Below are 25,230 nucleotides of genomic sequence, written 5' to 3' on the forward strand. Positions count from 1 at the left end.
AAAGTGAAGCTCTGTGGCTTCAGAGATCACAGGAGACATTACGAAAAGGTCTGTCCCCACAGCTCACAGTTAAAGGGGCAGAAGCAGGCACCGCTCTCCTCTTTACAGGCATACAGTTTCATAGTTTGTTTGCAATCTAACATTACCAGCTTAGCAAAAGATTAGCCACCTTAGAAGCACTAGTGATTTCATGAAGGCCTTATTTTTTTTTTTAGCCAAAAATGTACCAATTGACAAAATATCCTCTGGCCTGAGAGACTCAGCGTGGCTTCCGCGGATCATACTCACGCTAGTGCTGCTGCCCATGTAGAAGAGAAGGTTGTCGGGTTCACTTGTCTTCACGTTGAGCGTTAGGCTGTTGTAGTTGGTAGAAGAAATCTGGGGCTGGTAGGCCCGGATGCAGTCTCGGTCTGCAGACACAGCAACTTTGATCTGGAGAAGGAGAAGAGACGTGTCCCCAAATGCCTTAGAGTCATCCAGGACATACACGCTGGCAGCATGCCTGGGGTTCAGAAGTGTTGTGCTGTTGCGACTCTTCGCTGCTAGGCAGGATTCCTCTCCAGATAATAGTGCTGTGTGTCTCAAAAGATGAAAATCGGATGGGGCTGAAACTTATTCCATTCGGTAAAATATTTTACTGTGGAAAAGCCAGTCGTGGGGTTTTAAAAAAGAATTTTACATAAGGAACTCTATTTTGTGAGACTTGATTCCTTAAAGATAAGGAGTTTTTCTAAATCACTTTGGAATCTTACACCTGACACAGAAAGGCTATTTGATGATCATTTACCTGGGAAATCCCATGGACAGAGGAGCCTGGCAGGCTACAGTCTGCAGGGTTGCAAGAAAGTTGAATGCAACTGAGCATGCATAATATGTAGTAAATGGAGGGTTGACCTATCACTCAGCAAATATTTATAGACCCGTTATTTCACTCACATATCACTCTGGTAAATAATTACTTGCACATAATCTTTATATTAACCCTCAAGATTATAAGTTTATATTAACCAGAGCACTTGGAACCATCTATCAGGTTTTTTATTTGGCAACTGGAACTAAGGCAGATGGAAACCAGAGCCCTTATAAACCTCCAGCTCTTTTCCCAAAGTGGAATCACTCAGGGATCAAAGAATCCAGAGCTCCATTTTCTTGGCTAGAAGCTTCAGGAAGGTAAACACTAGACCAGAGGTCACCTTTATTGTCTATAGGTCCCCAGGAGCATGACAAATGATGTTTTCTCAATCTTATTTCCCTGAAACACCTCTCCTTTAACACACGGCCAAGGCCATGGCCAAGGATGGCCAGGAAACATTCTCTCAAGCTGTGTGTTTTATGCAGGTAGTGACCTGGATTTGAGCAGCATTCATGCGATGCTAGCTGTTTTGTCAGAATTCCAGAGATGCAGCCCATACTGCATAAGCATTCTGGAGAATACTTGGATTATGATAATACCAAGTTGGGAAAATGATGGAAGGAACACTGTATGCAACCAGTGAGACTTCCAGCAATGCTAACACTTAGACCAATGTGTTTGTACCATCCAGCGAATCAGTGGGGATCTAGAAATCTAGGCCATGATTATAAATCTCCATAAGGACACAGAGATTTTTTTGCTAAGAACATGCTGAAATACACAGGACAAAAGCAGGAATCAAGGAAAATGGGACTTACTAAATATACTTAATGTAAATATCAACACTGAATATTCATTAGAAGGACTGATGCTGAAGCTGAAGCTCCCTTTCTTTGGCCACCAGATGCCAAGAGCTGACTCACTGGAAAAGACCCTGGCGCTGGGAAAGATCAAGGGCAAGAGGAGAAGGGGGTGACAGAGGATGAGACGGTTGGATAGCATCACTGACTCGATGGACATGAGTTTGAACAAACTCAGGGAGATAGTGAAGGACAGGGAAGCCTGGCATGCTGAAGTCCATGGGGTCACAAAATGTTGGACACGACTTAGTGACTGAACAACAACAAAGTAAAATACACTTGGAGACAAGGCTGTGAGAAACTGGGCATTTCTGAGAACTTGTCAGTAAAAGTGTGACTGAAGCCTTCTGCATAGGAGGCCACTGGGACATGTGGTTCCAGGAGCTTCAGCTGGCAGGGTGGAGCCGGACTCCCAAGCCCCCTGGGCCCCACACTCACAGATGCAGCTTGTTTCCGGGCCTGGCTGATCAGCAGTTTGATTTCTGACAGGTTTCTGCTCAGGTTCTCTTCTAACATCTTCAGAGGCTTCAGTCGATCCAACAAGAGATTGGCTTGTGTTTCCACATCTTTGACTTTTCTTCCAGCTAACAAAGCTAATATATGAAGGTGACAAAAAGTTGGCAGGGGCAGGGCAGGGGGAGGTGGGGAGGAAACAAGAGAAATTAGCTGGTCATTACTAATGTGCTGGATATACTAGAATATCCAAATCATCAAATCCCTGACATTTTGGTAAATATATAAAAAATGCACCAGCCCAAGGCAGTACCCAAGGCCCTTCTCTTCCTTTATAATGCAAATCCAGATGTTGCCACATTTTCATTATTTAGAATTGCTGTCTGCAAACACCCATGTGCCCTGGGCCAGCTCAAGTGGCATGACGCAAACTTTCCTAACAGGACAGGAGACCACGACCTACTGGTCATTGAGGAGTCTCGTAGGAGTTCGTCTGTTTCCTGTAACGTGGCGTTAACCCTGGACAGGTCAGTGGACGTGTTCAACAGCTTCTGGCTCAGCCCCATGACGTTCTTGAGTGTGCTGGTGGCGCTCTGGTTTGCAGACATGGCCAGGTCTTTGACTTTGGCTCCTCTGTCTCTGACACCTGAAATAAATTTATACTCAAGTACATACTCTGGTGGTTATACATGTGGTTATAACATGCAGAAAACCATAAAATCACAACAAATGTAATTTTACACAGAAACATGTTACAGAATTTCTTTCTGGTCCTTGAACACAAAAGGGGGCTTCTGTTTCTAATGACAGTATTAAGGCTGCCTATCACATGTGCTGGGATTTCCCTGGTGGCTCGGGAGTAAAGAATCCACCTGCAATGTGGGAGACACAGGAGACGCGGGTTGGATCCCTGGGTTGGGAAGATCCCCTGGAGTAGGAAATGGCAACCCACTCCAGTATTCTTGCCTGGAGAATCCCATGGACAGAGGAGCCTCGAGGGCTATAGTCCATGGGGTCGTAAAGAGTCAGACACCACTGAAGTGACAGAGCACACACACACATATGTGCTACCACTTCCTTTTTTGGATGAATGAAATGTTTTTCATTCATGAGCACCAAAGAACTGATGCTTTTGAACTGTGGTGGAGAAAGCTCTTGAGAGTCCCTTGGACTGCAAGGAGAGCAAACCAATTCTAAAGGAAATCAATCCTGAATATTCATTGGAAGAACTGATGTTGAAGCTGAAGCTCCAATACTTTGGCCACCTGATGTGAAGGACTGATTCATTAGAGAAGACTCTGATGCTGGGAAAGATTGAAGGCAGGAGGAGAAGGGGACGACAGAGGATGAGATGGCTGGATGGCATCATCAATTCACTGGACATGAGTTTGAGCAAGCTCCAGGAGTTGGCGATGGACTGGGAAGCCTGATGTGCTGCAGTCCATGGGGTTGCAGAGTCGGACATGACTGAGTGACTGAACTGAACTGAAATGTTTTTGGTGACAACACTGTATATTGAAGTATGATTTCAATACACAATGAGATCACAAAAGCAACTGCTAGTTTCCATTTGCTCAGTATCTTATATGTTAACAATCTAAACTTATTTGCTCCCTTTCCGATCATTCCTTTCTTATAGTCACTAACAGCTTCTCCAAATCATTCCATGTCTGGATAAGAAGGTTTAGGAATTTAAACCTGAAGGTGCCACAGAAGTATCCGAGGCCAGAGGAAGTGTATTTACCCACAACTGGCTGCTGGAAATAATAGCACAGTAAAAACTAAATGGTCACTAAAGATAAACTGGAGTTCAATTATTCTAGAAAATCTGGGTAATAGTTGTTGTTTTTTTTTTTAAGGCACTTTTATTCATTTTTAAAGGGTTTAACACAAAATGGACAAAGATTAACACTAGAAGAAGCTGGATGCAGGGTACACAGGTATTCTTTCAAGTCTTGTAACTTTTCTGCAAATGTGAAATTGGTCCCAAATAAAAAGTTATTTTTGAATGTTTGATCAACATACACCATGTATCCTTAAAAACAGACAAATAAAAGAAAAAGAAAATTTCAGATCAGAAAATGCTCCACTCTTCTAATTTAGGGATTCAGTCCAAAGTGTCCCAAAGTCCAGCTTCCCAGGGTAATTTTCATGCTTAGAAAGTGGCTGATACAATGAACGTGAAACTTGGGCAAACTCCGGAGATGTTGAGGGACAGGGAGGTCTGGTGTACTGCAGTCCATGGGGCCGCAAAGAGTTGGACACGACTGAGCAACAGAACAACAATAAGGTGAACCAGCAGACAGAAGAACTTGGGAGATGTTTTCGGTACCTTGCAAGACTTAAGAAAAAAGAAAAGGCGGAAGGAATGTAAGATAAATAATGCACCACAGTGCAACTTGCCTGTGTTAAAAAGTTACCCTATTTAAAATTTTAAGGAACACTGAATCTTCAGCATCAATATTAAAGTGATCTATTTTAGAATGCTTATTGTCTCACAAAGGAAGATTTCCTTAATTTTCAAACAAGAATTCTCTAAATTATCACATTTATAATGAATTTAGCATTTTGCCCTAAAGCAGGAATATTTCAGCTTCTTTACTTGCTAGCTTCTTTGAATGTCTCTTCTTTCATCTCAGGCCTATTTTAATAGTTAGCAATTAATATGATAGCATAAAGAATCTAAAGCTTTGTTTTTTCAGAGTATAATTCTACTACTTCAATGCAGGTGTTCTGAAGCTATAAAAAACACAGTGCTCTTCCTTCCAAACCATATCCCTCTGCAAGTGAAAATTCTGTCAATCTTGGTTTTGTTTTGGGTGAGGGGTCTCCATCAGACTTGCAGCAGGTCTTCTGCTCATGTGCAAGTGTTTTGCAATGAGAAGATATTAATTTAAATCAAGAACTCCCCTTTCTACTTACCTTCAGGAATTGCTCTCAGTATCAAGAGTGATTCATTGGTCTGCCTGGTAATTTTATCAGCATCCTCTTGAAATCTCTTTGCAGAATCTTTCAATCTACTCAGTTCCAATGTGATACCTATTCAAAGGGAAAAAAGTGTTCCCTTTTAAGCTGTCCCTTAAACGTTGCCTGGATGACAGTTTTATCATTCCTGACCCCTCTATAGAATCAGCAGCTTTCTACAGAGAGCCCAAATATTGAAAGTTTGTCTAACAAGACTTGGCACCACTCAACCCACACTCAAATTGTATGCTTGGGAGCTTACTTGATAATTTTTTTTTTAACTTTGTTTTCCTTCTCACTAATACTTCTTAAATTCTTGTTTGATTCAATTAGAGCTCTAGGGAGAAAATGGCTTCCCAGATGGCACTAATGGTAAAGAATCCACCTGCCAGTGCAGAGGACATAAAAGATATGGGTTCAGTCCCTGGGACAGAAAGATCCCTTGGAGGAGGGCATGGCAACCCACCCTAGTATTCTTGCCTGGAGAATCCCAGGGACAGAGGAGCCTGGCAGGCTACAGTCCATAGGGTTGCAAAGAGTTGGACATGACTGAGTGACTGAGCAGCAGCAGAGTATATTAAGGCGATAGATATCTATCTATAACTACACATCTATACATATATAACTATATGTTATATAACCTGTTTGTTTCTCTTACACAATAGAGTCGGCTGCCATTCTGCATTATGCTTACTGACTAACTCTTACATGTGCCAATAACTGCTTACTGAAAGTCTTAGGAAAAATGAAACCACATTGGTATTTTTTTTTTGCATAGGTATTTTTAATAGATAAATCAATATTGATTTAATTCAATAACTTTATGAGAACCTACCATGGCTCTAACATTGCATTAGACCTGTGCAGAAGACAAGAGTCAAACATAATACAACTCTTCAAGAAATGGTGAAACCCTGAGATGGACAGAGAAGCACGTGACATCACAGGTGTCCTGACAAACGCTGTGAGGACCAGCCTGAGCTCAGGAGCTAGAGCAGTGAGCAGAGAGCTTCGTTCTCAGGGAAGGTTTATTGAGTCTATGGAAGACTCGTGGGGACTGCACAACAAAAATTACATGATGTGTCTAGGATAGGAAATTGGAATATTATTGTAACAAAGAAATGTTAAGATTCAACTTGCTCCAGGGAAGAAGAATGTTCTGGAAGTATGTTCAGAGGTGTGTCCACAATCACTCTGGCATCAACACAGCCCGAGCTGGGAACTGACCTCGATGCTTTCTGCTCAGGCGGTTGCCTTCTTTGAGAAACTCAGAACTGCGCCGGAGGGCTGCTCTCCCATTAGAAACAAGAGATTCAGAAGCCTGTAAAATGGAACAGTTTAAACGTGAAGCTGGAGGGTGGGGTGGGCTCTTGCTGAAGGTGGAGAGAGCAACTCTGTCCTGTCAGAATATCCCCACGGTCCTTCCGAACAAGGAAGTCAAGCAGACAACAGGCAGGGACAACTAAAGCAGTCCTATTAACATATGTGCTAATCTGTGGCTGAAGAGCAGGAACACAGTCATTTTTAAATCTATAAACACAAAAATCAGCCCTTAAATGAAGATGTTCACCACGGGTAAGAAGAGATGTCCAAGGTAGATATCAATTAACATTATAATTTTTGTTCTAAGAATTATTTATGACTTAGATGGCTCAGGAGGTAAAGAATCTGCCTGCCAATGCAGGAGACATGGGTTCAATCCCTGATTCCAGGATTGGACACAGAAGTAGTCTAAGGGGTATATGAGCTTGTTTAAGGCCCACTATTTACTCCCATAGGAAAAGACAATATTTTTAATGCATTAGAATATATTACAGAGAAAGAAATGGCAACCCATCCCAGTATTCTTGACTAAGAAATCTCATGGACTGAGGAGCCTGGCGGGCTAGAGCCCACAAGGTTGCAGAGAGTCGGATACTACTGAGTGACTAAACATGCAGGAAAAGAAAAAGGACATGACGACAGAATTCCACAGAAAAGAATCTTGACCAGTGTAAATTTAAGCCACTGCCTCTCTGCTTGAGCATCTCAGGGAAGGCTCACTTGACCACAGCGCTGAGAAAAAGCAGGCACGCAGGGAAACCTGAGGGGCCTTTCTTACCGCGCTTGCCTCTTTCACAGTTCCGAGTGCCTCTGTCGCCAACCTCTCTGATTCCTCAATCAGGCTCCGGATGTTGGAGTGGACGTGGGCTGCGCTGGTGGCATTCAGGGACACATGTCTCACACTCCCAAGGCCACTGTGCAATCGGCATATTTAGAGATGTTATGATCAGAGGAACTGAATCTGCCCACTGTTCCTAAAAGCCTCCCACTGAGAGAAACATCACCAACGAGGAATACAGGAGTCTGTGTCAACATGTGGACTCCCCTCTAATTCCAAACGCCGTGTGGTCACCTTGTCTCAGTAACACTAAGAACTGCTGCTTAATTAACACCCAAAAAGAGATGATCGCTGTGTCTCACCTTTTAGACTATCCAGTCTTTCATCTCTGTTCAAATCCCCTGCCTGTTTGCACTGGTTGTAATCTCTCCTGCTACACACGTGTTCATTTCAAAAAGGCTTTCTTAGCTAAGCATATGTGAGGATGCAGAAGCTTATTCCTCAAACAGTATACACCAATTTGATGAAGTTCACCAGGGGTTTGGGAGGAGGATGAGATAATACTTCAGCAGTCTGAACTTCATTCTTGGAAGGGGACTGATCACTCAGGAACTTGCGAGCTGGTAATGGTCTCACTTCAAAATGAAACCTGACAATAGACCCGTCTTTGCCTGCTGAGTAGCCCACTTCATTTTCTCCCCAAGGTTATTGAGTTGGGTGATTTCCAAAGCTGAGACCAGCAGTTATTTCTTGCTACTACTTGACTGGCAAAATTCAGTGACTTACAAATAAAAGACAAAGTTATTTAATTTTATATATCACACCAAACTGCCTTTACGAATCATACTAAGTAATAAAGATTTTGTTGTAGCTACAGATGTAGTCGGAACATCCTTTTCCTTTTTGGAAAATGAGGAAAGATGAGGAAAGGAGAAAAATTAACTGGGTACCTAACTCCATTTTCTGTTACTGATTCCGACAGCAGACAGAGGCAGTAGAGCTTGCTGAAGCACAAGACTTACACAATAGTCATTTTTAATTGCTTTCGTTGTGTGAGCTCGTCTTTTATGACAGCACTCCTCAAGTTAGAAAAAAACACTCATTTTTCTCCTTCCATAAAACACACCCAACACACAGAAACACATGTATCCCCAGTGTGTCCAGACTTTTTCCACTCATAATTAATAGCAGATTCTAAAGAAATAAATTTACTAACTCACAGTATTGTGTAAGGCCTTAAACCCCAATTCCCTCATTTGCTGCCATCAGATCACCTGGGGACTTAAAAAAAGATTTAAAGTACAGGTCATATCCCCCAGTCTGGGGGACAGGGGAGCGGTCAGGGGACAGAGCCATCAGTACTCTGAAGTTCCCCAGGCTCCTTCTGCAACAATTCAGGAAACACCAGCCTAAAGTCGCGTTTTTCATTTAAAGGGACATCTAACAACTGAGAACATACTTGTCAAATATCCAAAAATATATGTTAAAGTAATGAGTACAATGGTAGCCTTTTAGGCAGTAGAAAATAATGGAGATGGTATCTTTCAGGAGCTGGCAAATAGATCCTCAACACTTCTAACAGTCCGGGGTGGGCAACCACAACTTGCATCCATGCAGAAAGCCAGCTGGATCACAAGTCCCAAGAAGGCAAGATGCATAAGGAAATCAGTATGTAGTTCTGTCCATGGGCAAACTCATAAAGTCCTGAGTACCAGGTAGATACTGAAGGCCTTGATATCGTAGCATAATATTTGTTTTCATCCCCATCTGCTTCAGTTCACATTTTTCCATCGCACATTCCTGCTAATGGTCAAATACACTACCAGAGTTGGGAGGAAACCCTCCTTGCCGTGGAAATAAAAGAGAAGTCTTTGTTTTTACACACAGAAAAGAATGTGACTCGACATTGTGAATGAAACAGCCAGGCGTATTATTCTCTCTGATTTGCGGATCACAACTTGTGGGGGTTCCTGCCAGGGGTGCCTCACCTGTCCAGAGCACCTGCCAGTCTCTGCAGCTCCGCGGCATGATCCTCCGCCCTGTACACAAGCTCCAGTGCTCTCTTTTCGGACATCTGCATGACCAGGTCATCCACGTGGTGCCTGATTTGGGCAGTCCACAGTAGCAGCTCATCCCGGTGTTGCTCTAGTTGCTACACAGAGATTAACACTGTGACCACGTGCCCGTCTGTTTAACAGCCTGTCTGGGGCCTGGGAGGCTTCCCTGGAAACCCTGGGCTGTGCTGAGTTAGGACTCACCGCGAGAGCCTCCCCCCATGCGTTTGCAGGAGCAGCAGCCGCATCCAGCAGTCCTCTTCCTTCGGCGATCAGCGCTGATGTCAAGTTCTGTTCTTCCTGAACACGCAGCTTCTTCTCCTGCAGCAAACATCACCTCTAAGGATGCTTCATAAAGGCAAGTTGGCCTCTGAACCTCAGGTGCCTGACACTGTGTGCTGAAGTCAGCCCTCAGGGCAAGGATGATGTCATTTACGTGGGAGAATTTGGGACCAGCTCTAAGGGGGCGAGAGCTGGCAGGACTCACGTTGAACTCTCGCAGGTTGGCCCTGATGAGGAGCAGCAGGCGACCGCTCTCCTGGGTCTTCGTCTCTGCTTCTCTCAGGAGCTCTTCTGCAGCCCGCACTTCTCTGTTGTGTGTTGAAAGGAGGCTGCTTACTGCTTCTTTTAACACCGCCAACTCTTCCTGTGGCTTCTGGTAATTTTCCTGAATTTGTGACAATAAGTCTTCAGCAGCCCTGGGAACATAAAAGATGGTAAGAAATTAACAACAAAGCTCACAGCATTGATGTACAGTGAAAGGAACTTTTACATATCCCTTCTCAGTTTCATCTTGAAGTCCTAAGTGGTACATCGCAACCCCTTAAAAAGGGAAAATATTTTTCTAAGGCCGCTATACGTATGGCAGGTTTACACTTTATCGTTAACAATCTTTCTTGATTTAACAAACTTCCTAACATATTTAGTGAAATTAAAGAAACCATCTCAGTGGATTTGGATTCAGAAAACTGGGGCCACAGCCAGCAAATGATGGCAACAGAAATCTTCATTACAATATGGTCAGAAATTGAAAAAAGGAGACACTTCATTGATTTGCTCCAAAGTCACCAATGTATCCATACAATACAAAGGTTTTTCCTGCATCTAGTAAAGAAACAAATTTTATAAAAACTTTCAAATCCGAATTGCCAGAAAGATATAATTTCTACCACTTTGATAAAAGCAAGCTTCAAGAAATCAAAAGACATTTCCCCCTATTCTTTTATAAATGTGCTATCAAATTGCTACTTAAACAAATTTGAACTTAAAGCTTTATAGAATAACACAATTTTCACACTACAGAACTTTTCAGTGGTTGAATATATCCTATTAACTTCTTCCTTCAATTTATCAGAACTTTGAATATTTTTGTGGAAAATGCCTTGTAAATCCCCCTTAGTTTTCACAGATGATCAGATTGCTGGGCTAAAACACCACAAAAAAATTTTCCAAAGGTATATATTTGAACTCTGACATCATTAGAACATCATCAGGAATTATTTGAACATTCTTGTGATTTTAAGAATTATAAAAAAGATAGTAAGATGCTGTATTATGATAGTTACAAAGAGAACTAAAAATAGTACATGGGAGACATACAAAAAAGTCCAATATATCTCTACTATCTAGCCATGAATCCTTCAGTGCATATCGTTAAAGAAGGTATTGCTCTAAGAAATTGAAAATAGAGATCAAACTTTCATCTATGAAATGACTTTACCATGTAAACCATGATCAAATGAAATGACATAGTTGACAACGACTTGAAAGACTACAAAGAAAAATCACAAAACCCCTCAGCACTCCTTATTAGCTTCTTCCTGTAAAATTCAGTTAATACAGTAGAACACGGTTTCTCGAGTGGCATTTCTCCACCACATTAGTGCTGTGAGCAGGTAAGCAAGTTCCATGAGAAAGGGCTGCATGGTGCCACGTATTCAGCTGTCTTCTCCAGGCTCAGTGTGGAGATTCAAGATTAAGTACTCAGCCTGAAGTACTGAGTCTTTACTTGTGGTAAAGACTCGGCCTCTCCTTAAGAAACTGGAAAACAGTCAGGAAGCACAGCTGCGAAGGATCACTTGCGGGGTGCCATAAAGGGAAAGACAGTGTCCCTGGTGGCTCAGCGGTAAAGAACCCGCCTGCCAGTGGAGGAGATACAGGAGACACAGGTTTGATCCCTGGGCTGAGAAGATTACCTGCAGAAGGAACTGGCAACCCCCACCAGTATTCCTGCCTGGAAAATCCCATGGACAGAGGAGCCTGGTGGGTGACAGCCCATAGGGTTGCAAAGAGTCGGACACAACTGAAGTGACTTAGCACACAGAACACACCAGGCTTCATACTGTCCTGGAGGCTCAACACTGATGGAGGTGCAGATATTCTCTGGGCCTCAGTCACTCCAGCTGCACCCTTCCCACCTCACAAGGAGGTGAGGATGAGCACACGCAGAGGTGAGGGGCGAATCTACAGCTCCCCACTCACCCAGCACCGAGGAGGGCTCCCTAGACAACGGCCCCCTTCCCATCTTCTGAGTCCTCACCCAACTCTGAGCTCCCCTCGTCCAGTCCAGAGTCCTCTCAGGGCCCTTCTCGGGCCCTAACAAACATCCCATAATTAAACTACTAGTGCTTTTCTCCAAAGCCTATGTGACAGTAAGTTCCACCTTTTGTTTTTCACCTAGCAAGTCAACAACAATGTCAAAAATCCCACTCAATGATGAAAATATATATAAACTCAGCTCTCCAGGGTCCTGCTGGTAGAAGTGGATGTTGTTTTAAATTCCTAAACTTGGGATATCTGTTTTCTTTAATTAACAATAATCTTTTGATGTTCAGGTTGGCTGTCCATCGCTGCAAAACTTCTGTATAACCTGGCTCGCCCCTCGCCTCCTTGGAGCAGTTTTTCTCAAGGTTACTCGAGATTCTGCCTCCCGGGCTTAAGTCCTAAAAATTCCCACTGAATAAAAGATAACTTTCAAAGTCATTAAAACCACATAGAAAATAATGTGGCAATGCAAGCTGGGAATCCTCAAAATGCAAACTCTGGTTAAATGACTTCACTTCTTAACATTCACCCTGATAAGATAATAATGTGAAATTCAGTAAAAGATTTTGATCTAAGTTATTCTTTAAAATGTTATTTAAAAGAGTATAATGTATTAAAATAGCTTAAATATCTCATTACAGAGACTAGAGTTTTGATGGAGTGTGGTGTGACCACTGAAGCCAGTACTTAATCAGATATTTATCAAAACCTGGCAGAAGACAGCTCTGCTATTGCATCAAGTAATAATTTGTGTGAAAATACTAAGAAAAAGAGCCTGAAAGCAAACTGAAAGTTTCTCATGACCACGTCTAACAGTTCTTTGTGACCTGTTTTTCAAATCCCAGGTTTCGATGACAGTTTGCATAACTGAGCAAAATTATTCTGGCATGATGTCAGTCTGTCACAGAGTTCACAGCTTTGGTGGTGGCCACTGCCTGTGTTTGCTTCCCGTGAGAGTTTCCTGCATTATACTTAATCTTCAATAAAGACAGTATCAGGAGGTTTGTTTGTTCACGCTAAGTAGAAAAGGTGTTTCAGGGTCACAGAGAAAAACCAAACCTAAGACATAACAGCACAGGCAGAAGCACTGCCATTGATCACACGTGCTCTGTTGGTGGGGGGAGCAGCACCCCGCTCTTCTCCTGTGACAGTCTGCCCCTCTGAGAACTTACTTCCCTTCCCCTCCTCCCACCTGTCTCCCTGCCCCTCCGCTATCACATTCTTCCCTCTAACTGGTCATGTCATGAGCGCTGTTCAGGAACTTACTTGAGTTCCAGGGTGGCGTTCTGGTGCAGCGGCAGGAACTGCCTTTTCCGTAGGACTTCCAGCAAAGCTGTGATGTTCTCCTGCATGTCCTGAAGAGTAGAGCTGGGCAACTGGACATCATCATCCAGCGTCTGATTTAGGGTCGTAGCCTTTTCCATCATTTCTATGGAGAAAGTTCATCAATCACTGAATAATCTCTCAAAAGCAGACAGTCCTAGGATGGGAGAACTTAGAACCTTCTCCAGGGAGGCTGCTCTGCCCACCTACACTGGGCTGACCCTCTAACCAGGCCAGGTTAGTCCATGTATCCAGTGCGCTCTGGACATGCCCTGTCTACACAGTTGGGAGGGGCTTCCCTGGTGGCTCAGTGGTAAAGAATCTGCCTGCCAATACAGGAGACTTGGGTTCGATCCCTGGTCTGGGAAGATCCCACATGCCAAGGAGCAACTAAGCCCGTGTGGCACAATACCAAGCCTGCGCTCTGAGCCCATGAGCTGCAGCTTCTGAGCCCACATCATGACTACTGAAGCCCATGCACCCGAGAGCCCATGCTCTGCAATAAGAGAAGCCACCACAATGAGAAGCCCTCGCACCACAACTGGAGAGGAGTCCCCACTCGCCACAACTAGAGAAAAAACCACGCAGAGGTGAAGGCCCAGCACAGCCAAAAATAAATATTAAAAAAAAAGAAAAGTGCTTAAAACACACACGCAGGAACCTGGGATCCTGGTGTATTTCCTGTCTGCTTCCCCGCTACCCGTGAACCCTGTCCAGGCAGGGCTGAGGTACCACTAATACTGCAGCATTCCCTGCCCTTGCCAGGAACATCTGCACGTAGAAGCTCTCAGTAACGTTTACTCTTTGAACAACCACCAATACTTGACACTACTCCTTTTTAAAAAATGTCTTTCGTCCTAATAATGTCTTTACTTTCTGCCTTAGAAAGTCTGATTTGTATTGGCTCAGCGGTGAGGAATTCACCTGCCAAGGCAGGAGACCTGGGTTTCAACCCCTGTGTCAGGAAGATCCCCTGAAGAAGGGAATGGCTATACTTGCCTGGGAAATCCCATGGACAGAGAAGCCTGATGGGTGACAGTTCATGAGGTCTCAAAGAGTTGGACATGACTGAAGTGACTTAGCACATTGTGTGTGGACAGGGGAAGGCCCCAAGAGTCTAGTGCAAGTCACGGCTATTCAAGTGCTGAGTGAAGAGAGTAGGCTTTTCCTACCAAATAGGCCAGACTCGTCAAACAAAGTTCTGAGGACACTACCTTCGATGTCTGTCTGCAGCTTCTCGGTCAACTTAAGGAGGTCCACACTCTTGTCCAGGATTCTTTCGGTGGCCCTGGTCACCTGCTCACTATGTGTCAACACTCTGTCAAGCTGATGGAAAATAAAGGCCTCAGGTGAGTTTCACTCTGAATAAAATGCAAGCTTCGGTATGCCAGACGTTGTCTCTTTTAAGCAACAAAACATATTCTAGAACACAGAAAAGGTTCACCATCATGGAAGCCAAAGTCAACAGTGCAGGGTTGGAAATGGAAATGATGGACTGCTCACTCTTGATGAAAAAAGATGGTACATTTTAAAAAGCAGCCTAATAGGCTATCAAACCACAGACTCTCCCGGGTGTTGCCATTGTGGAGACCTCATGTTCATGTTAGGACCCAAATTTGCAGAATCTAGAAAGTAAAATCTTACTAACTTGTATTGACCATGAGAACTTAGTCAAGCGGTTAAGACACAGAGTTAGGCAAATAGATATGCTTCTGCCAGGCTTGACAGCCTCATCCATAACTTGGAGTAATTATAACAGTTGAATCACAGGACTTCATGAGGATTATATGTGATGATGCCTGTTAGCTACTCTCAGCTGTTGTTTTTATTAAGGGTGTTCTAATTTGTGAAAGGCTTCCCCGGTGGCTCAGCAGTAAAGAATCCACCTGCCAATGCAGGAAACCCAAGTTCATTCCCTAATCCTGGACGATCTCCTGGAGGAGGAAATGGCAATCTACTCCAGTATTCTTGCCTGGGAAATCCCATGGACAGAGAAGCCTGATGAGCTTACAGTTCATGGGACTGAAAAAGAGTCAGACATGACTTAGTGAGACTAAACAACAACAATTTGTGGAAAGGAAGGTTGTCTGTAATTTCTGGGAATGTAAAGTAACTCACTGAACTGAACGTCTCTCAGTCGTGTCCGACTCTTTGCTACCCCATGGACTGTACAGTCCATGGAATTCTCTAGGCCAGAATCCTAGAGTGGGTAGCCTTTCCCTTCTCCAGGGGATCTTCCCAACCCAGTGATTGAACCCAGGTCTCCCGCATTGCAGGTGGATTCTTTACCAGCTGGTCCACAAGTGAAGCCCAAAATAAGTAACTCAGAATGGTTCTAAAAGTGTTTTCTAGTCAAAATCCAAAGAGAATCTTCTTTAATGGATAGAAAGAATTTATTTTAATTGGCTTATCACATCCTACCAAACATTTGCTTGCTCAGGTACTTTAAAAGCCCACACAGAAACCCTTAAACTCTTCCCAAATGGTCACTAATTCTAAATTAACAGAAGCCAGCTACTGCATTTTAGGGTGCATGATTGTGTACGAGTGTGAACATTGAGAGACAGAGATAAGACGTACATATACACAGATGGGGCTTTCCTTGTGGCTTGGAAGGTGAAGAATCTGCCTGCAAAGCAGGAGACCTAAGTTTGATCCCTGGGCAGGAAGATCCCCTGGAGAAGGAAATGGCAACCCACCCCAGTATTCTTGCCTGGAGAATCTCATGGACAGAGGAGCCCAGCGGGGTACAGTCCATGGGGTCAAAAGTGACTAACACTTTCACTTTCAAAAGACTCACGTCTATGTACTATATGTGCACACACACACATACGCACACAATTTTAAAGTGTGCACACAAATCATAAATTTGACAATAGGCCTCCCTCACCATCTGCAAATAAGCAGATTCTTTTTTTGGTCACTAAAAACCATTCATCTGGCCTGGGCTGAACAGAAGAAATAACTCCCTGCTGACATCAAAGTGAACCCTCCTGCCATTCAAAGTGAGACCATCAGAATGGGGCCGAAGTCTGAGTGTTGCAGACACCCCAGAAGGAGCTGCCTATGCTGGTGTTGGGGGCAGGGAGGGGGAAAACTCAGTGCCCACCATGTGCAGTGAATACAGGATGGGGGAGAAACCCCCGTCTTTTCATCCTGCCCAACCCTGGCTCACAGGAGAAAGTAAGCGGTGATGTGAACTGACAGCCCGACTCCGCCTTCAACAGAGGGGAGAGCAGAAATTAAGTCAGGGGCCCCTTCCCACCCAAGCATGGAGACTGGCTGCATCAGAACCTACTTAACCTGACTTTTCAGTAACCAGAACACAACTCCTGGGAGGAGGGGGCTGCCCTGATCTGTTCAGAACCTTCCAAGAAGCCCCCGCGCCAGTGCTCACAAGGGCTGGGGGTGCAGGCAGGCGGAGCGGACCCTTTCTGTGAAGAACTTACTTCTCTGTGCAGGCCCTCCGTTTGCTCTGAGATGCCTTCAAGTTGAATTTTCACTAGTTCTTTTTGCGTATTTTCTTTTAATAAAGAGTCCTAAAAGAACGAAGAAAACAAACTATAATGCTTCAAAATAAATCTCCTGGTTCTTAACCAAGAATCACCTGTCATTACCTTTTTTGTTCACAGAAAGAAATTCTCTTTTCCCTGACATTGCGTTAAAAAATAAAATGAATCACATTCACTAAAGTTTGGATTACAGAACACGTTTCCAGACTGCGGTCTTTCGCATTATATTTCCTATGTAGATATAAACATAAAGCCTGGTGTGCCATGCAGAATTGACACTGCTGCAGTTCTTGGGTGGATCTGGCTGAATTTCAACAGCAGAGTCACATAAATTTTAATTGTAATTGCTAACATCTAAAAAAAAAAAATGCTTACTAAGCTAGAATACAAAAGTATTAAGCAAAGAGAAGCCTTTATAATTACAACAATTAAGTACTTAATTTATGCCAACACTCCTCTAATTTCTTTGTGTGATGATACTCAGACTTTATAACAACCTGAGAAGGAGCAAGATTATTGTCTATGGTCAGGACAGTTATTAGCCTGCCTAAGTCGCTATGTAGGTCAACAGTGGAAACAAAAAACAGTTGAGGGTTCACAATCTCAAGCTCCTGAGTACTTTATATAAACATAAAAAGTCATTCAAAGGAGCTGACAAAGTGCTTTAAATGCGAGCAAATCACTAAGAGTTAAAGTTGAAATCAAGTGTTCATGTCACGTGGTAAAAAATATAGTCGTACAGTTGGAAACCAAACTGATGGAAGGTAGTATTTATTGATTGTGTCTCTAGTGAGTGGAAAAGAAATTTCAACATTTGTTTCTTTTTTTTTCCCCCTTATCTTTGAAAACATTTTGTTCTATTTCAGGAAAAATAACTTAGAAACACCTCTTACAGTTTCCCAACCTTTCTTAACTCCATTAAATCTATAGAGAAAGGACCAATACTAACAAGAGTGGATCACTGAAGCAGCGGGATTGCACACACAAACACACATCGGCATTATGGTATGACACGGTGAATTAAATACCTCAAATTCTGAAGCATAGGCTTTGAGCCAAATTTAGATTCATTTTTTTCCCCCAACTAGAATAAAAAATTCTGTCTAGCAAGTCAATTTCTTACCTTCCCATCGTCTTTTGGACCCAGATCAAAACACAGATTTTAACTAAACATAAAACTATGATTTATCCCCAGAGATTTTTATATAGTCTTCAAGGGAGGAGGAAGCTTTGTGCCCTGCAACTCCAGTTAAGAGTAATACATTGATGGAAAAGAGTTCCTCTTCATTCAGCACTTTAAAGACAATGCCGTCTCAATTCATTTTCTCTGTTTGTATTAAGAGAGCTGCTTTCTGCCCAAAGACCTGTTATAAATAGGGGCGAGTGGACCTTGGCTTATTCCCCAAGGCAGCAGGAGCAGCACAGAGGAAGAATTTGGATCAAGACTTGAACAAGCAGGGCTGTTGCACAATGAAACCAGTAATCGTGTGGACGATGCAGTTCTCGGTCAGGTTCAGAGGGAGAAGGCAGGGTAGCTCCCAGCACCAGACTCTGGGACTGAGAGTCCTGCACTGGTGGAGGACAGACAGAATGACCCGTAGGGTCCCAACCAATTTCAACTTCCTGTGACACACGCTTCTATCCATCTCAGTATTTGCAGTACTTACCCGGAGAGACTTCGTTCTATTTTCCAGGTCTGACAAAACCCCATATGGGAAAGGGATGGTGCTGGTGAGGTTCACAGACAGGATGGCATCCCCAACATGAGCCAAGTCATTCAGCAGGACACCCACACAGTCATCATCACAGGCTACAAGAAAGAGGATGTTCAAGTTACAGCAGAGCCTGCCCGGGTTCCCATGGGTGCCCACAGCATCCTGTAATAACATCTAGGGACTTCCCTGGGGCTCCAGTGGTTAAGAATCCACCTTGCAATGCAAGAGATGCAGGTTCAATCCCTGGGCAGGGAACTAAGATCTCACATGCCGCAGAGCAACTAAGCCCTTGAGCTTAGCCTGCAGACACCACTGGGTACCAGGAAACCATCCAAGAAAAGAAACCCTCCTTAGCCCTTCGGAGAAGTGACACTCACACACACAGTCGCTTTCCACCAAAATGTGCCTTGGTTCACAGTCCCCACAGCGGAGCCCCGTGGCCCCCGGCCGGCAGACACACTGCCCGGACCCACGGTCACAGTCGCTGTGGACAGAGCCGAGCGGGCTGCAGTCACACCTCTGGCAGGTGCCGCCTGGCATCCGAGGGTTCCCATAGTAACCGGAGGAGCACCTGCAGAAGGAGACAGGGGGACAGAAGGCAGGGCCCACACCAGTGAGAGTGAATACACAGAGCAGCCACCCAAGGACAGGCGTCATGTCTGCCCCGTGAAGTGCAGAGTGCACAGGTCCGCTCGCCTCCCTCTGCTCTCTATTCCCTAAAAGGAGGACAAGATGTCACATCACAAGGAAGTGCCTTTACCTGCCTTATTACCCAGGAGGTCTGGTTTTGCATTATCAAACTGTATTTACTTCTGTAAATACGTCCTGTGCCTATAAAGGAGCAGGCAACATACCTTTCACAATATTGTCCTTCATAGCCCAGAAAACAGGCATCGCAGCGGAAATCACGATCACCTTCCAAGACACAAGTGGGACTGTAGCTGGAAGAGAAGAATTTTTTTGAATTTTTCAGACATACAACTTAAGATCTTTCTTAGGGTACTTATTCATTACTCTTAAGAGTACATGATACTGTTCTAAAAAATAAGTGATTACAAACTGGACACCTGGGCAAGCTTTTTAGGGCTTAAACTCTGTTAGGCAGAAGGAAAACAACCATGTAGTCAATACAAGTGGGTCCAGAAGACATTCACTGATGCCGATCCAGTGACAACCACACGAGTGTTGAGGGGATGGAGACCCATTTACAGAGGACAACTAATCAGTCACCAAACGAGAAAGCTTCTTAAGTGGAAAGGGGCTTGTTTGAGACTTGCGTGAATTATCTGACTGATTAGATGAAAGGGTGGCTGGAGAACTATAGCTGACCATGAGCAAATGTGGGACCAGCAGGGAGAAGTGAGCTGGAAGCGTGCTGGGGATTCACCCGACTGCAGCGAAAGGCCAGGAGGAGAAGTCTGGAAAGAGCAGAGAGTGAAGGTGGGCTCGAGGGTGACTGGACCTAAGGTAGGGAGTCAGGTGAGGAGCTTTAGTGGCAATAAGATGGAGCCTCTCAAAACTGAACAATCTGTTTGGATGCTGAGCCCTCACTCTGGGACTTCAGCTTCTGCTGTATTCCTTTTTTCTAACCACTTAAGCCTCCACATTTTACGTCACCAACTGGAGGCTCAGCTGGGTACCTGCAAGCCACTAAAAAAATGCCAGGGTATCTGGCTGGTAAGAGAAGTTCCCAGCATGAGTCAGTTGGTTGCTATGAGCCCCACTTCACTTCTGACCTTTTTCCTCCTTCAGCACTAAAGAGACAGACTTCAATGGAAACACAAAATGTGTATTAATAGAAAAAAAGAACATCTCTGGGGGCCTCTCAGATGCAGAGCACACACGGCATGTTCACAATCTCACAGTCACTTCCTAATTGTGTATCTATTAATTTACCAGTGTGAGGGAGGTTGTGGGGATGGTGTGGAACTTCTGTGATTGAAGAGGTAAAATACACAAACAGTACAGAACTGTGCAAAGCAGAAAGGTGAAATACCCATCCTGTCATTCAAGGCATGTATAGCCATGGAGCTGTGGATGTAGACACACACATATGGATTTGAATGGTTCCCCAAATGGCATCACATCATATATTCAATTTCATAATTTGACTGGCATTTCTCCAATTCTGTACCCACAGATATGCCTTATTCTTTTCTCAGTGTTAGTATAATATTTCACTCCAGGTGTCTACCAAAAGACACTTGAGGCATTTAATCAGTCCCCTGTAGGTATATTTCAGCTCCACACCTCCAATTTCTTGTGAGTGCAAGCAATGCCAGGCTTCCCAGGTAGCTCAGTAATAAAGAATCCACCTGTGAAGCAGGAGACACAGGTTCAATCCCTGGGTAGGAAAGATACCCTGGAGAGGGAAATGCCACCCCACTCCAGTATTCTTGCCTAGAGAATTCCATGGACAGAGGAGCCCAGCAGGCTATAGTCCAGGGGGTCACAAAGAGTTGAACATGACTTAGCAACTAAACAACAACAACATAAGCAGTGCCCATCTTTATGCACATTTGCAAGTATTCCTATAGCTCAGATTACAGGGGTGGAATTAATGATTCAACATTTATATACAGATTTAATACAAAAATTTAAATAATAGTAAACAATAGTATTGGAGTTTCAGCTTTAGCATCAGTCCGTCCAATGAACATGCAGGACTGGAGGGATTAGGGCAGGAGGAGAAGGGAACGAAAGAGAGTGAGATGGCTGGATGGCATCACCGACTTGATGGACATGAGTCTGAGTGAACTCCGGGAGTCAGTGATGGATAGGGAGGCCTGGCGTGCTATGATTCATGGGGTCGCAAAGAGTCGGACATGACTGAGCGACTGAACTGAACTGAACTGAAAAAATAGTAAGCAATAAATTTTAAGATGCCTGACAGTTTGCAAGAGAAGTTTACACAGTGCCTCTCATTAGGTATTCAACGTCAAGCGACACTTACTTGGAGACAACAAAAGAGACAAAATTCAAACAAATATTAAAAGGAAGGCTTCATTTCTGTATACCAAAAGTTGGTATTTGATCTATACATGTTCAATGCCTTATCAAATACTCTAAGCAAGAATGAAATGTTATTTAAGAATTACAATTTTCATAGAAAGCAAAAAGGACCCCCAGATATTCCAATTTCCACTAAAAATCTCTGGTTATTTTTTACGTGTTCAGATAATTCTGTACAAGCACTGTGTGTACAAGGTGGAACCTGGCCCAAATTTCACCACCACGCAACATTTCTGAACTTCATCAGTCATCAGCATATATACATTCTAATCCCAACACCATACATTAAATAGGAACTGAATTCTTCCTAACATTCTTCATAAAATTAATAATAATTCATCTCTGGGCACCCTGTATATGGAGGTTGGAGGCTAAAATTAGTTTTCAAAGAAACCAAACCTGAACCTCCTTTCATTAGTTCCATTCTAACACTCAGTACTAACACACAGATAATTTGTTTTTGCAAAGGTTTTCTTTGATTACTGGGAGAATGAACATTTTTTCTTAAAATTAGTCTTTCTGGACACACGAAGAGTATCCACTAAGATGGCTCACATGGAAACCCTGGAAAGTGAAGCTGACCGTGGAAGCAATCCCGCTTCGGTGGTGGGTGGCAGAGGCATGCCAGCACACCTGTGTGCTCACCTGGCAGGAAGGATGTGAGGACAGGTGCACGAAGAGCAGTCACTGGCCGAGCCGGTCACCTTCCCATAGAACCCAGGGGCACACGTGTCACAGTGGTCGCCAGTGGTGTTGTGGCCACAGTTCTGGGATCCCACATTTCAAAAGGAGAGGAAAACAATAGGAAACCATTAGAACACCTGCTTATCTGGAGACAGCCCAGCAACACCCCTGTTCACATCAGTTGACATTTTTTTTATTCTCAAGGGAGGGTGAGCATTTTTTGTCATATTTTAGAAATCCTGAACACTGGCAGCTCTGTGGCCTTCATTCATTATAAGACTCCATTCATCCAATGTGTGTGTACATGCTGAGTCACTGAATCATGTCCGATTCTTTATGACCTTATGGACTGTAGCCCGCCAGGCTCCTCTATCCATGGGATTCTCCAGGCAAGAATACTGGAGTGGGTTGCCATGCCCTCCTCCAGGGGATCTTGCTGACCCAGGGACTGAACCCACCTCTCTTGCACTGGCAGCGGGTTCTTTACCACTAGCACCACCTGGGAAGCCCATTCAGTGCCCCTGCCGCTGCTACTGCTGCTAAGTCATTTCAGTCGTGTCCGACTCTGTGCGACCCCATAGACGGCAGCCTACCAGGCTCCCCTGTCCCTGGGATTCTCCAGGCAAGAACACTGGAGTGGGTTGCCATTTCCTTCTCCAATGTGTGAAAGTGAAGAGTGAAAGTGAAGTCGCTCAGTCATGTCCAACTCATAGCGATCCCATGGACTGCAGCCTACCAGGCTCCTCCATCCATGGGATTTTCTAGGCAAGAGTACTGGAGTGGCTTGCCATTGCCTTCTCCGTTCAGTGCCCCTAGGAGTACCTAATCTTGTTAAATGATTATCTGCCCCAAGGAAAGATGCATCACGAAAGAACCATGAATTTCCCCAACTGTCCACATGACCTTTGTCTCCGTGATGGGCCAAGGGACCTTCCTAGCTAATTACATCTTGCCCAAAGTTGCCTGAAATCAATTCTCCTTAAATCCTTAAATGAGATTTTCTTGTTTCCGGTATTAGGACTTTACTTTTGCCTGGGCATGAACTGATTAGAATGAACAAATTTTTTAATTGTGCTGTAGCTATCTGCATCTTCATTTTACCTTGAATGACTGGAATAATTCCTTAATCCCAGATATCTAATGGAGTCAGCAAAGGTGAACAACACATCTTTTTAATTGAGGAAATCCATGCAGCATTTCAGCTTTTAAATTCACCTGTGCATGGCTATGGTTTGACAGTTTTCCCAGGGGAGATTGCCTTTAAATTCCACATATGAAAGATGCTTCCGAATAAAAGAAGAGGAAGACAGATCTGCTGTGGGAGCCCTGGTTCCTGTGATGAGGCTACAGCCAGGATCTATAAGGCTTTGGTGTGTCTTGGTGGGCAGCTAATTTTCCTTGAATGAGCTATTTTGCCTGCATCAAGTTAATCTTGGCACAATTTAGACAAGGAACCAATGTTCCCATGAGTTATCATAAAGAATGAGATTTCAGGAGTAGGGAAAAAATATCAGATTATTCTGTTATCAATAAGATCTTGTTGGCTAAAGCAAAACCCTAGACACAAGAGTTTGTCTTTAGTCAAGGTCACAAGTCTTCTGAGTCTCTTGGTCCTTTTCAGTGGTCAGAGCTCTCCTTATGTCACTGAGGGTTTAGGAGGGGATAGCCAGGAAGCAAATGCACACTAAGACCTCTAGGAAAACATGTACTTTTTAACAAAGGCAAGGAGAAAGCAATACCTTACATAAAGAAATACATTTTCAACTTTGGCCTTATCTAAAAACGTCCAGGTGACCCTTCAAGTTCTATGACAGAAAGTTCTCATGTACTACCTCTACTGCAAGTAAAAACAAGAGACATTTAACTAATTTCCAAATTGATAACCATAAACAAATTCAAAGAATTTATAGAAGAATTTCTACCAAAAATGTCAGGCCACCTTTCTGAAGGAAATATTTGTATACCTTACATTTAGCTAAATTTAAATACTCTAAATCAAGGAACTGGTGTGATCTCAAACCAGAATAGTAGACACTCAGAGCCCGCTGTAATTCTGAGCATCAGGCAAGCACCCACACAAACCAGCGTACCAGACACTTCCCGGTTTCTGGGTCACAGGTGTCACTATGGTTGTTGCAATTGCAGGGCACACATGGGGCCAGCAGAGGGTGTGGTCTCCTGCCATCACCTTCTGGAAGCTTCCCTCTGTGGTAACCAGGTGCGCAGTCCTGGAGGGAGGCAAAAGGGAAGGGAGTGAACAAAAAAACCCAATTAAGAAATGGGCAGAGGACTTGAATACACATTTCTCCAGAGAAGATGCCTAGATGACTGGCACATGAAAAGAGGCTCAGCATCACTAACCATCATGGAAGTGCAAATCAAAACCATCATGAGATGCCAGCTCACATGGTTACTATCAAAAAAACAAAAAAACAGAAAATAGTAAATGTTGGCAGCGAGGTGGAGAAACTGGAACGCTGCTGCTTTGCTGGTGGGAACAAAGAAAAGTGCTTCGCTATGGAAAGTGGTATGATGGTTAGTATGGTGGGTCATCAAAAATCTAAAGAGTTATCGCATGACCCAGCGATTCTACTTCTGGGTATAAACCCCAAAGAACTGAATCCAGGGTCTTGGACATATTTGTACACCCATGTTCGTAGCAGCGTTATTGACAATAGCCAAAGGTGAAAAGCAACTCAAACATCCACTAATGGATGGATGGGTAAACACAATGTGGTCCATCCATCCAGTGGAATGTTCTTCATCCTTAAGAAGGAAGCAGATTCTGACACGGCCTACAACATAGATGAATCTTGAGGGCATCATGCCCTGTGAAACTGGCTGGTCACCAAAAGATAAGTACTGCAGGACTCCACTTATATGAAGGACCTAGAGTAGTAGTTTCATAAGACAGAAAGTGGAAGGGTGAGTCTGGGGGTGAGAATAGGGGTAAGTGTTTAATGGGTACAGAGTTTCAGTTTTATAAGATGAAGAATTCTGAAGGTTGGTTGTATAGCAGCGTGAGTGAACTGACCCACCCACTACTGAACTGCACACTTTAAAAACAGTCAAGATGATAAATGCCTATGCTCCCACAAGTAATTTTTAAAATGGAAAAAAAAAATGACATAATAGAAACACACTGCGCTATTCAT

At 43.7% G+C, this 25,230-nt stretch overlaps 1 protein-coding gene across 1 annotated transcript in view; it reads right to left on the reverse strand.

Annotated features, from left to right (window-relative positions):
* Positions 1–25,230, reverse strand: part of LAMA1 (laminin subunit alpha 1) — a 123,199-nt gene that overhangs the window by 23,660 nt on the left and 74,309 nt on the right. The window contains exons 29-45 of the mRNA XM_088833522.1: positions 24,166–24,303; positions 22,037–22,158; positions 19,234–19,320; positions 18,757–18,950; positions 18,332–18,474; positions 16,602–16,691; positions 14,367–14,478; positions 13,096–13,258; positions 9,773–9,983; positions 9,490–9,606; positions 9,220–9,383; positions 7,232–7,367; positions 6,358–6,451; positions 5,089–5,205; positions 2,630–2,812; positions 2,152–2,306; positions 289–432 (exon numbers count right to left, since the gene is read on the reverse strand). Coding sequence (XP_088689648.1) covers positions 289–432; positions 2,152–2,306; positions 2,630–2,812; positions 5,089–5,205; positions 6,358–6,451; positions 7,232–7,367; positions 9,220–9,383; positions 9,490–9,606; positions 9,773–9,983; positions 13,096–13,258; positions 14,367–14,478; positions 16,602–16,691; positions 18,332–18,474; positions 18,757–18,950; positions 19,234–19,320; positions 22,037–22,158; positions 24,166–24,303 — 2,370 coding nt within the window. The remainder of the gene's footprint in view (positions 1–288; positions 433–2,151; positions 2,307–2,629; positions 2,813–5,088; positions 5,206–6,357; positions 6,452–7,231; positions 7,368–9,219; positions 9,384–9,489; positions 9,607–9,772; positions 9,984–13,095; positions 13,259–14,366; positions 14,479–16,601; positions 16,692–18,331; positions 18,475–18,756; positions 18,951–19,233; positions 19,321–22,036; positions 22,159–24,165; positions 24,304–25,230) is intronic.

The sequence above is a fragment of the Moschus berezovskii genome, chromosome 28, assembly GCF_049115385.1.
Source record: "Moschus berezovskii isolate FMDL1 chromosome 28, NW_MosBer_1.0, whole genome shotgun sequence".
NCBI lineage: Eukaryota > Metazoa > Chordata > Mammalia > Artiodactyla > Moschidae > Moschus > Moschus berezovskii.